The sequence below is a fragment of the Euleptes europaea genome, chromosome 16 (assembly GCF_029931775.1).
Source record: "Euleptes europaea isolate rEulEur1 chromosome 16, rEulEur1.hap1, whole genome shotgun sequence".
Taxonomy (NCBI): Eukaryota; Metazoa; Chordata; class Lepidosauria; order Squamata; family Sphaerodactylidae; genus Euleptes; species Euleptes europaea.
In genome coordinates, this window is record NC_079327.1 from 22,818,775 (window position 1) to 22,831,916 (window position 13,142).

Genomic DNA, 13,142 nt, shown 5'->3' on the forward strand with positions numbered 1-13,142 from the left:
CAACCCTTGTACCCCCCTTCATCTAGTAGAGGGGTAAAAAGTGCTTGGAGCACTTAGCAACGCTGTATGCAGCTTGGTGAAGGAAATTGACAAGAGGAACGGATCGCGGAGACTCCGACGGGAGCGCACGGACTTTCCTATACCAACTGAAACTGTAAATGAACTTTGGACATTGATACTGTGTAACTACTGAACGAAGTACTGTTTTTCTTTAATGTTTTTGCAACTGTATATTTCAGTATTGTGGATATGTGACGCTCACATTCCTAATTACCAGATTGAATGATACAGTTATTGTATATTTTTTAGTTTGAACCTTAATAGATATACATACACTAATTTTGGTTTCATTAAAAAAATATTTGATAATTCAATAATTTGAAGGCAAAGCAGGTGTGCTGTAATTTAAATAAGAACTGCCAGGTAGTAGCAGGAGATCTCCTGCTAATTCAACTGATCTCCAGCCGACAGAGATCAGATCACCTGGAGAAAAATGGTCGCTTTGGCAATTGGACTCTATGGCATTGAAGACCCTCCCCTCCCCAAACCCCGCCCTCTTCAGGCTCCGCCCTCAAAATCTACTGTCGGTTGCAAAGAGGGACCTGGCAACCCTAGGTGAGCCCCTTTGCCCTGTAACGTGGCAACAGGAAGGGCCTGATTGCTACATGCTTCCTTTTAGGCCAAACTGGGGACAGCAAGCACAAGAAATGGATACCTAAAATCAACAAAACCCACCAGCCAGATTCAGCAGCCTGATAGTCCTCATAGTAACATAAAATGGAGGAGGGAAAATGATTGTATAAGCAGCTTGGGGACCCCACTGGAAAGAAAAGTAGGACATTAAAAAAAACTGAATTCATAAAACGAAATTCCTGCCAGGGACTGCAAAAATTTCAAGCAGACAGCAGGCCAACACACGGCTGGTGAACAATGGTTAGTTTGCTAGGTAACAAGTTGGCTAGGGTCTATAAGCAAAAGGAACAGAAAAGCCCACTGATGCTAGGCCCAAAATGCCTCTTTCCCCCTTCTTTTTCAGACATATATATAGTCGCATGAAGTATTTTCTGCGACTGAAACCTTAAGCTGACGCTTTCTGTTTATGTGTTATGTGTTTATGTGTCTTTGCAAGGTTTGCTGGAGGGATCTTTCTTTCCCACTGAAACTTGTGAAGCCCTGCCCATCAAGCTGATTCTATGTTATCCATAGGTGCCTGCATTGAAATTGCCTTCTTTTACCTTGTGACTGGTTGCCTTAACTCTTTCTTTCATTGTCTTACCAGACATTCAAAAAATACAAGAATTCAACCCATCTCAAACACACACATTTGGCTCTCTTGCAGTAGAAAAGAGGAGGAGTCCAGTAGAACTTCTTCAGATATCCGAAGATATCTGAAGAAGTGAGCTGTGGCTCACGAAAGCTCATACCCTACCATAAATTTTGTTAGTCTTTAAGGTGCTGCTGGACTCCCCCTCTTTTCTACTGCTAGTGACAGACTAACATGACTAACCATCGTGATTTGGCTCTCTTGTAAGTCAGAGGAGGACGTTGCCTCGAAAATGCCGAGAGTGAATTGTCTAGTTGTGATAGCTATGCCTAAGGTGCAACAGCTGGCCTCCTGGCTCTTCTCCAAGTTGGAGAAGCCCCATGGCTCATGCCATACTTGAAATGATCTGAGAAGAAAGGAATATCTGGAAGTAATCTTTGTTCCGGAGCTGGATTTTTACATCAGGCACTATGGGTAGAAATAATTGCTTGCTATATTTCTATGCCTCATTGCTCAAAATAGTTTATAATAGAAGCAAATTATATCCCCCTACTTCCCCTCTCCCCATTCCTATTCTTATAAAAGGTATTCTGTTCCCTACAATAGCCTGAAAAGGTGTTCTAAGCACCTGAAATGCTAGCTGGTAGCAGGTCATATAGGGTTGCCAACCTCCAGGTATTATCCAAAATAATAAGGCACCTCCGTGCTGATACCAAATGTTTAGAAAAAACTGCAACGGAGTCTTCCAATACAAAAGTAGCAAAAAATCTTATTGGTGCTTACACACAAATGACAATAACAGAGTGCAAAACATTTGAAAATATATACAATATGTACAGTATAAGTTTTAGTGCAGTCTCTATGCACAACAATGATTTGCTTTTCTAGGTATATATTTCTATTTTCTTCATTGAGTCCTTCATTGAGTATCGGCTGCACTTTGGAGTATCCTTCGTGGAACCATGAACTGAGTGAAAGATTTGATAATTGAGTTTACCTTTGGAAACGTAATTTTGATTGGGGCTGAAGAAAAGACTTGAAACGGCCTTCCCCCATCATTTCCCAAAAAGCGACACTTTTGGGACTATTGTACCTATTATAGGACTCAATGAAGAAAATAGAAATATATACCTAGAAAAGCAAATCATTGTTGTGCATAGAGACTACACTAAAACTTATACTGTACACATTGCATATATTTTCAAATGTTTTGCACTCTGTTCTGTTACTGTCATTTGTGTGTAAGCACCAATAAGATTTTTTGCTACTTTTGTATTGGAAGACTCCGTTGCAGTTTTTTCTAACCTCCAGGTACTAGCTGGAGATCTCCTGCTATATCTCCAGCCGATAGAGATCAGTTCACCTGGAGAAAATGGCCACTTTGGCCATTGGACAATGCCAGGCATTGAAGTCTCTCCTCTCCCAAAACCCCACCCTCCTCAGGCTCTGACCCAAAAACCTCCCGCCAGACACAAAGAGGGACCTGGCAACTCTAAGGTCATAGCACTTAAAAAAAACAAAACTATTTTCTGGTTCTGGATTTGTAAGGGAGAGGGGAAGGGAGAAGAGAAGGGGAATAAAAAGAACAAAGGAAAGCCCAAGGTTGGTAAAGGAGAGGAATGAAACCATGCAAACCATACACTAAGGAAAGCCCTGGTGCTCACTGGTCCTCCTGATCCTCCAGGGCCCTGACTGCTATTGCAGGAGTGGAAATTCCTTCATTTGAATACAGGCAGCCAGTCACAAGCCCTGCCTTACACTGGCACTGCCCATTTTCTGAAAAGCGTGGTGAGCACCTGGAGAAGCGGCAGCTGACGCCAAGGGGCCATACTGGGGAACACTAGTCTGGGGATGGAACCTCATTAGAACTTGCTGCTAAGCCCACTGCATGGCCCCACAGGCAGGGTTGTTCCATCACATGCACTTACGATGCATATTCCAAAATATCTGAAAAAGATTTTGTTGCACTTCCAGACTGTGTAGTGGACCCTTATTTTAGCATTTAGGGCTACTTCCCTTGGCATTCTACGCTACAGTCAGGGGATAAGAAAAGAATCCGGACGAGATGTTCAGCATGCGCAACCGGCTTCTGATTTCTTAGGCAGAGGAAAATACGACTTCTTGAGAAATATGTGTAAAACCCACCCAAATCATAACAGGAGGGGGGCTTTCAATCACGTAACTCCAAGCAGAAATCCCAGCCCCTCAGATAAAATTTGCTACCCAGGCTGGGGGGGGGGAGAATAGGAAGGGTGATAAGAGTTGTACATTAGGTGCCCCTAACGTGTAGTGTCAAGAAAGACTTCTTCTGAGGCATGAAGCCACAGCCTGCAGGAAGACCCTTGATGTTCACAAGAAAATGCATTACATTCACAGGTGAACTGTAATTGCCTTCTTATAGGTGGTGCATAGAGGGTAGGTTTGCTAGAAAATTGAAAATTCCCACAAATCAATCAGATGTTTCAGGACACCAATTCATAAGAGCCTTGAATTTCAAGACAAATTCTGCTTTTAGTAGACTCTAACAGGAGAAAAGAGTCACTGGAAAAGACAATCATGCTAGCAAAAGTTGAAGGCAGCAGGAAAAGAGGAAGACCCAACAAGAGATGAATTGACTCTATAAAGGAAGCCACAGCCCTCAATTTGCAAGATCTGAGCAAGGCTGTTAAGGATAGGACACTTTGGAGGACATTGATTCATAGGGTCGCCCTGAGTCGGAAACGACTTGATGGCACTTAACACTCACACACACAACAGCAGACTCATTTCTATCTTGACAGAATTCTTCAGCATGATAACTAACTTTGCTTTAGCCCAACATGGAAGAACATTTGAAATAAAATTAGGGAAATCCTGACTTTCATACTTACCCTGTTTCTGTATCATTTGTTACACAATGAAATGTGAAAGGCCCAAACATCTGGACTCCCAGAATTCCATACAGAAGAAGAAAGAATAGCAGGAATATCGAGACACTCCAGATCTGTTCACCTGAACGCCTAGCCAAAAAATAATAATAATTAAGTAAAAAGAATATACATCAAATGCCCATTTAGTGAGAAATTGTTTAGGGAAACCATACATTACTATTTTGTTTCTAAAATACTAGGCACTGTACAAAACAATTCAAGACAGGTCATGTCAACAGGGTTACAGTTGTAAGATCAATGAATGGGAGATTCTGATGGGGAGGAGGCAGGTAGGTATTCGAGATCAAGAAAAAGGCATAGGGAAGAATCCACCCATGAGACAGGGTTGCTAGGCAGTGCCTGGCAACCAGTGGGAGGGTTAGGGGGGCACTCACTGCCACAGGATTAATTTTTTTAAGTGCAGCCTCGTGTACTTAACCAGAGGTTCTTACCAGAAGTAACAAAGGATAGCTCTAGGAATTCACAATTTATAACACACAGCAATATGAAATAAAGTAATGCATGAGTATATGATTAGGATTAGGATTAGGTTTATGATTAGGGTAACCACAGCAATAAACGGTACTTTCCCTCATTGATATACTCATACAAGCTCGTGCTTAGATTTGGCAAAACAACACATTAGAACAGAAGACAAATGAACTGCTTACTTTAAAATGTTGGTTATCCGGGTTCTTGGCAACTCAAAACGAAAATAGATCCGGAATGCTCGAATCATAATAAGAGGCCTTGGGATCCTCAGCATGCCCCAGGGTGACATCTGATCAACAATCTCAGCAATTTCAAATACCTATGGGGGGAAAATGAATCTTTTTTCCCCTCTGATTTTCTTTAGTATAAGAGTATGACTTTTAAAAAAAACTATGTTGAAGTCAGGGCTGCAAAACAATCTTCAAAAGGGTAGCTTGTCTCCAACCACTGCCAGTGATTTCAACTTGTTCTTCCTCCTCACTGCAGCCTCCTGACCCACACAGCAGGTTGACAGGGCAGGCCCTGCAACCCCCAAACAATCTTTTTAGAGGTCGAAAGGAGCTGCAGGAGAGAGAGGAATGCAGGAGAAATCCTTGCCCCTTCCATAGGCAGTTCCTTAGACACACGTGATGCATTTTCTTTGCTTTTTGTGTGCTGTCAAGTCACAGCTGACTTAGGGCGACTTTATGGAGTTTTCAAGGCAAGAGACATTCAGAGGTGGTTTGCCATTGCCTTCTCTGCACAGCGACCCTGTTATTCCATGGAGGTTGCCCATCCAAATACTAATGACCCTGCTTAGTTTCTGAGATCTGATGAAATCAGGCAAGCCTGGGGGCCATCTTTGAATACTCATACTCAATTAAAGGATGATTTCTATTATTTTCAAACAATACTTTTAACAACACTTTAGAAACTAACGTTGTAATTCCTGCCTTCCACGGCAACCCACCGGTCTCCTGGTGAGAGACTCTGAGGACCGATATGAGGGAAGTTTTCAGAGGCAAGAAGGAATCAGTGGAAATTGCCAACTTCGTCCAGATCCAGCCCATTTTCATAAAACTAGGGTGCAGATATATTCCAACAGATCCCTCCTTGGTCCCAGCTATGGCCACCTACAACAACTGACATGGGGCTCTCTCACTCATCTCCAAGCCCAGGCTTTGGGCTGAAGAGGGAGAGCTGGACAAGGGAACAAGAAGCCTGCTGGCTTGCCGTGCTGGATAATGACTAGCATACTACACTGCACACAACACACACTTAAATTGTGGAACTCCCTGCCCCAGGATGTGGTGATGGCTGCCAACTTGGAAGGCTTTAAGAAGGCAGTGGACATGTTCATGGAGGATAAGGCTATTCATGGCTACTAGTCAAAATGGATACTAGTCATGATGCATACCTATTCTCTCCAGGATCAGAGGAGCATGCCTATTATATTAGGTGCTGTGAAACACAGGCAGGGCAATGCTGCTGCAGTTGTCTGTGGGCTTCCTAGAGGCACCTGGCTGGCCAATGTGTGAATAGACTGCTGGACTTGATGGACCTTGGTCTGATCCAGCATGGCCTTTCTTATGTTCTTATGTACTGCACACAAGCCAAATAGGGGTCCAAGAGACAGTTCTGCTGGGGTGGAGGGTTAATGACCTTTGAATGTTTCAAAGCAACAGTACATTGATTTACCTAATTTTCAAGTATATTAATTTAGGCATGCAACTGCAATCTTTATGTACAAAGGAAACATATTTATATGAGTGGTTTCAGAGAGATCCATCTGGCATTAAGTGATTAAAAACAATAATCTGAGAAGAAATTTAGATCCGAAAATTTTGTACAGACTGGGAATAATTGTAAACTTTCCGCACATATAACCAAACTATCTCAGATACTGTGGTCAGGAAATGGAACACATTTGTGGTGCTTGCAGCAAGCAATGTCAGAATTTAGCATCCTTCCTCTTTTCATTCTTGGTCATCCTCTATAAAAATCAGGAAAAGCACTTTCTGTTTAAAAGAACTCTATGACAGAAGACCAAAATATAACTGGATGTCTCATGATTACAGGTAGTTATTTACTGCTATCAGGAAACATTCTCTTGCTGTTTCTTGCTATTAATTGTTATGAAAACAATTGTGTAACCACCAAATTGCAGCAGAATAATCCCCATAGGATTACACTGTCTTTTAAAAAAATATTTAAACAGTACCCAGGACTTAGCTGGCGGCATAAATTGTATTTTAGCATTCTTTGTAAAACAATATAATTACCTGTAACACTAATGATACCCAAAGACAAAAAACCATGAATCCATCAAAAACACACCAGCGGTCCTTCACATAAGAGGTATCCCCCTAAAAAGAAAAAAACATCAACATGGAATAAAAGTTATTTGCAATCTTTAATGGCTAACATTAAATGAAGTCATCAGGTACAATTTAAAAAACTCATCAGAATTTCAAATATTGGTGAAGCAATGCTACTCTATTATTTAAAAGTATAATTTTAACAGGTTAAAATGTGTTCATTTAAATGAATGAATACTGTATCCAAGACAGGAAGTTGCAAGTTTAGTTTCTTGGAAGCAACTTTTTCACACAGTTTTTCACAGAGAACAGCTTTTATAGATCAATAAATTTATGCCCTACAACAGGGCCCCCGCTTTCCCTTGAGCCTGTTGGCACATTTTGAATGTTAAGAATGGGAAGTGGGGCGCCACTCACAAAAGATGAAGAATTTGTGAGCTAGTGATGAAGACAGTCATTTCTGAATGGGTACCCCCTGAAGACACAAAGGTTATGCCTGCTGGGCTTTTCTGAAGTACTCCGAGGAGAAAGAGGAAAGGTACGACTGGTTATTTATTTTAGGGAAGAGAAATTTTAAAGAAGAAGCAAATGGGTGCCAAAAGTGGGAACCACTTTGGGGATCATTATCGTACATGCTTCCATCTGACAGTGTCTCACAAGGACTTGTGACCATTTGCCACAAATGTCAAAAGCCAGTATTTATAAGCTATACTTGCTACTTCTTGCATGATTTTGAGGCCAATACATCTAGAGTAGAGGTGTGCTCTGGATAAACCAAGAACATAGTCCTTCATTTCCCCCCAGCTTATGGCCCCAACCCGTAACATACATGATGGTTCACTGCCTTGGGTGAGCACATGCTGGGTGGAAAGGTGGCATAGAAGTGTTTTAAATAAATATACTTTTCAGACAGATCTCTTCTATATTTTTTCAGACAGATCTCTTCTAAATGTGCTGCACATCTGTATTTATTTGCAGAACTATTAACCTGCTTTTCTCCAGTACGTGTGGATTCATCTGCTTCCCCTCCCTCACTGAACACAATATATTGTGGAGAAAGGCCTGCACTTACAGCCTGATAATGTTCCCTTTGCACTAACAGACTGTGGTAACCTGCAGCCACAGGATATTTAAAAGAATACCTTTGAAAGTACCTTAAAATTGAGACTCTAAGCACACTCAAGCCCTCTTCCCATGCGAATAGCTCCCCCCACACACAGATGCACACATGTTCTAGAGGTTGATCGAGCAAGCAAAAGGATAACATTGGAAGGAATTATATAAGTGCCAAGATGTGACTCAAATAAAGATATGCCAGTAATCTTCAGAATTTCCAGCATGGCAATATCTGACTCATCAGTGACACATGTGAATTATTAGTGTGCATGTCAATTTAAAAAAATTGCATTTTATTGTTTCAGAAAGGGTATGATTACTGTTACCCAGAACGTTCGGGAGTATTGATACCGCTTCATGAATCCATTTCGGGTAATTTTTTTTCCAGATTCAGGAATATTGTGTGTGTAAAGTTCCGTCAAGTTGCAGACGACCTATGGTGACCCCGTAGGGTTTTCAAGACAAGAGACTAGCAGAGATGGTTGGCCATTGCCTTCCTCTGCATAGTGACCCTGGCATTCCTCTCCCATCCAAGTAATAAACTGCCAACCCTGCTTAGTTTCTGAGATCTGACAAGATCAGGCTAGCCTGGGCCATCCAGGTCAGGGTCAGGAATATTAGGAATTGGTAAATATGGCATCCAGACTCCAGAGGCCAGGCCTACTGCCACTGTTTTTAATAGAAGCTGAAATAACTCAGAAAAATCACACAGCGGTCCCTGACATCTCCAGGTTTTTTGAGGTATGGGCGGCAGTGAGCAGGCGCTTAGCGCTTCTGCTATGAGTTGAGCCGATTCATTTCCTTTTGGCTGCTCCGCTTCCCCCCTTTTTAAGTTTAACTTTGGAGTCACTGGAGTGACTGCATGACAGTTGTTCCTGGTCTTGAGGCATGGCCACAAGTAAGGAGGGGTCCAGACCACCTGAGACAATATATTGGTCGGGGCTACCTTCTGCCATTTTGTTTTGGTGGGAATAATTTTTCCCTCGCAAAAACTAAGGTTAAATAGAGTTAGCATAGATATTGGCATGTAGATAGAACAGGATAGAATAACAGAAGTTAGTCTTTTAGATTTTAGATAGTGGATTAGTGTAGAAAGACACAAGAATAAGTTTCCTAATATCCGAGTACAGAGAGCTGCAAAAAACGATTGCTCTCCCATAGCGAGGCAAGAAATGAACTGGAACTGAGGAAGGGGGGCGTTTTCCCTCAGGAGACAGGAAGTGAAAGTTTAGTTCCTGCCTCCTGAAGCAAGCGAATGAAAACACCCACATTGAAGATACCCTCCTTCCTCAGAGGGAGAATGTCAGGATATAAATTTCAGCAATCTGCAGAATTTCAGCAATTTCCAGAAATTTTATATCTGTATACTGGTCTGCACTCAAATGCCAGTTTTCACAACAATGGTAAAAATGACAAATGGAGTTTTATCATGACGCATGCTTTGAAAAAAAAAAAGAATTCTTTAGAATGGATGGAAATGGATCATTATTTATACAAGCTATTTTTCACCATTCTGTTCACTGTCCCAACATTTTGTCATAGCGTTGAGAGACAACCGAACCCAAGTTGGGAATATGAAGACACAGGGCAGAAACACACTAGATGTAGATGACATATCTCCGCCTGATTATAAAATCCAAATTGCCGGCCTCTACAGCCTCAGTTGACCTCAAGTCCATGCAGGGAAAGAGAAGGGATTTAACCATTCAACCTCCACTCGATTTTGCTATTCAAAACAGGCTGTCCCATTCAGCATTTTAAAAGAAAAATGACACCTCCTTTACATATATGTCATTCCCCCCCTTTAAAACAGTCACAGATGGTGGAGATGCATCTTCATCACATGTGTTTTTTGTTTCTTGGCTGGCTATAATTTGGGATATGGGGATGATGAACAGAACTTATTCCCTTGTCCCGGAAGTTGGGGTCACCAAAGACAGATATCACACCCACAACAGTGATATTCTCAAGTGTACTATTTATTTACTGTCATCAAAGTGAATGGTAGCCATTTATGATGAAAAGAATAGCCCTGCACTTGAAGACAAATGGGGTCAAAAATTTGCTCATGAATGACTAATACTGGGTGGCCTGGACTTCACCAAGAGGGATTCCCATGGGGGAGATGTAATATAACTTTATACATGGAGTATACACCAGGGGTTCTCACAAAATATGAGCTTTCCCCTTTTATACATATATCCACAGAAATGATGGCTTTTTTTGGCTAGATACTATGAGGAATACATGCACACCCAGAGACAATATTTTGTTCAATAATCTCTCATAATTAATTTCCAGTTATTCACCAATTATTTGGAAAATTGACCAACAGTAGGAAAGGGTGCCAGACACTGTTGCAGAGGCCAAAAGTGACTACTTTTTGGACTTCTTTAAAATTATACAGCAAGATTGGGCAGAAGCCTCCTGTAACCACATTTATAGATATTGGGACCATTATGGAAATGAAAAGATGGAGGTGACAATATGCAGAAGGGGCACCATGTCCACACAATATATGATCTCTTGCGGAGAGAACTAGTAAGAAAAAAGCAAACATTTCAAATTATATTTCAAAACACAAGGACACATATCATACTCTGTATGTCCACTGTATCATACTCAATGCTAGCAATCTCCTAGACATGATCAGGAGATTGAGAACATCCCATAAGCCTATAGGCTCCCTTACCCTCCTTCCTCCCTCCCCCTATGCCAATTACCTTATTTCACTGGTTAGAACTCATGGTGAAATGCTAAGTCTGCATCAGTGCCAGCCACAGACACCAAGGACTTGCGAATCAGCTTCTAACCCTGGCTTCAAACCCTGATTTGAAATGAATGGTTAGCACTGCTGCAGGTGTAACACTGAATCACAGATAATACTAACCAAAAAGGGGGGCATGAATTTGTATAAGTGAACGATAAACCAGTTTTGAATATTTTCTGCTTAAGGGGGGGAAAAACTTCTTGTAATAAGGGTGCTGAGAAACACAGTTACATCCTGTGAGCTTTTTGTTCATGTAAGACAGAGAGGGACAATTTCACCTGATTTCCCCCTTTTAACTACATCCTGCCATGCTGGGGTGCGTATTACTTGAGGGTCACCTGACCCTTAGCAAAAGATTATCGGGAGTTGTAGAGGAAGAGGGAAAGCAGGGGAAAAACCACTTCCACAAGCAGGAGAATCGCTGGATCCAGCCCATAACCTGGACACTTCTGTAGTGCCTGAATGGCTTCATTTTTTTTTAAGTATACTTTTTACTGTGGCTTCATTTTTTTTTAGTATACTTCTAGCATCACAGGGTTACACCACCAAACCCTAAAACTGAAAAGAAATTAGAAGACAGCTTTCTAAAACAATACATAAATTCATAAGTCACGTGGTTTTGATTTGGCACTGAAGCATGACTTGAAACACTGGAAATTAGCAATAGATGGAATTTTAGTCATCTCAACTGATCTGAAAACTTCCATGGTAAGAGATGTGTCTTCAGTCTTCTCCAACATCCTGAAGGTTACATCCTAAAAACAACACACTGTGTACCATAAGTTTAAATTATTGGGTACTACATGCATTTCTGAGCAAATATTTTCACTGTTCAACCATTTATAAGTTCAACCATTTATAAGTTAACACTAGCCACCCAATTCAGACATTACCATGTGCACATACAGGAAACACATACCAGCTTGGACCGGGGGGGTATTTTTATTTCATTTTATTTCATTCCATAAGTAAGGTTTAAAGAAAATCTGTCCCATCTCTTACATTGGAAAAAAATACCAAAGTGATGTATAGAAATTTTTCTATTGGGCACTATGCTCAATAACAAAGTTCAACATGGGTGCATACATTTGGGCCACTATGTATGTGCGCTTGAATGTGACGTGCTAATAAACCTTTATCATTCTGTTTTTCAAAACTTTCTGATCAGTTTTCATAAACAATGACGCATGTAAGATTGTTTTCTCACATTTGTATTACTGAAATTATGCAATTAAGTCTACATGGATGAAGATCATTCTTACTGTAATTTGGAATTCTCTCTTTTCCTTGAATGTTCCATTATGTGAGTGTTTGGGTTGTGTACAGTGCTTCTAGTCCTGCTTCACAAAATTGGAAAGGATTGTTTTATTCAAACAAATAATTTTATAGCAGCAGTTATTTTGGATTTTCACTTTGCTTTTCAGTTCAGAAAGGTTAATGCCATGTTCTGTCACTAGGTGTCACTATTTTCACAGTGTTTTTTAGAAGAAGGAAAACTTTTCTAATACTACGCTGGAGTTTGCTCCCCGTGTCCTTATTTCTTTAGCCTAAATGTGTCCTTTTTTCTCTGGCCAAACACAGAGAATTAGGAAAAAGAAAGCTACATATTCCTAACCAGACAGCATGGTTAAAAGTGGAATCTGCAGGTCTCTACACAGGGACCAAATACACCAGTAACTATGCATACAGATCAAGCAAACTTGTCATCAGATTCACAGTGTTATTCTATTACGCAATATGCTTTCCTGCATATGCAAATATGGAATAACTCCCATACCTACAATAAGGTAACATCTGAACTGGTTGTTAAGATTCACACTGGAGACTGTGTAAACGACAACACAGAAGTGCAGTGCATCCACTAGAGATGACCTGATGTCACAGTTTGTGCAAAATGTTAACGATGCATAAATCAGATACACACATTAGCAGCATCCTTCTGGCTCATTCCGAATTTCCACTGCAGCCTTCAGCTATGAAGAAATTGCTATAACAAAACTGCAGGTGGGCTTCTAGTCTGAGGGGGGAAATGAATCTGAAGAAAGAAATGTCCACACAGAAACTAAAATAAATTCATATTTATTTCCCAGCTATCTGGAGAGTTTTGCCTTCCTTGCCAAGAGGTAAAGCTGGTAAAACATACTAAATTTAAATAATGTGTAAAAGTTCTCCAAATTGTACTCCAAATTTGCCTGGCAAATTTAAGGGACCTTTCGCTGTTTCTTTACAGTATTCATCCTATTTTTTTACCCCATGCACGGCTTCTAGGGCAGTCTTAATAGAGAAGTTAAAAC

General features: G+C 40.8%; 1 protein-coding gene across 2 annotated transcripts in view; it reads right to left on the reverse strand.

Annotated features, from left to right (window-relative positions):
- NALCN (sodium leak channel, non-selective) overlaps positions 1-13,142 on the reverse strand; it is a 257,201-nt gene that overhangs the window by 218,562 nt on the left and 25,497 nt on the right. For both annotated transcript variants that reach the window (XM_056862109.1, XM_056862108.1), the window contains 3 exons: positions 6,927-7,010; positions 4,845-4,984; positions 4,135-4,263 (listed from right to left, as the gene is read on the reverse strand). In XM_056862109.1, the coding sequence (XP_056718087.1) occupies positions 4,135-4,263; positions 4,845-4,984; positions 6,927-7,010 (353 nt within the window). The remainder of the gene's footprint in view (positions 1-4,134; positions 4,264-4,844; positions 4,985-6,926; positions 7,011-13,142) is intronic.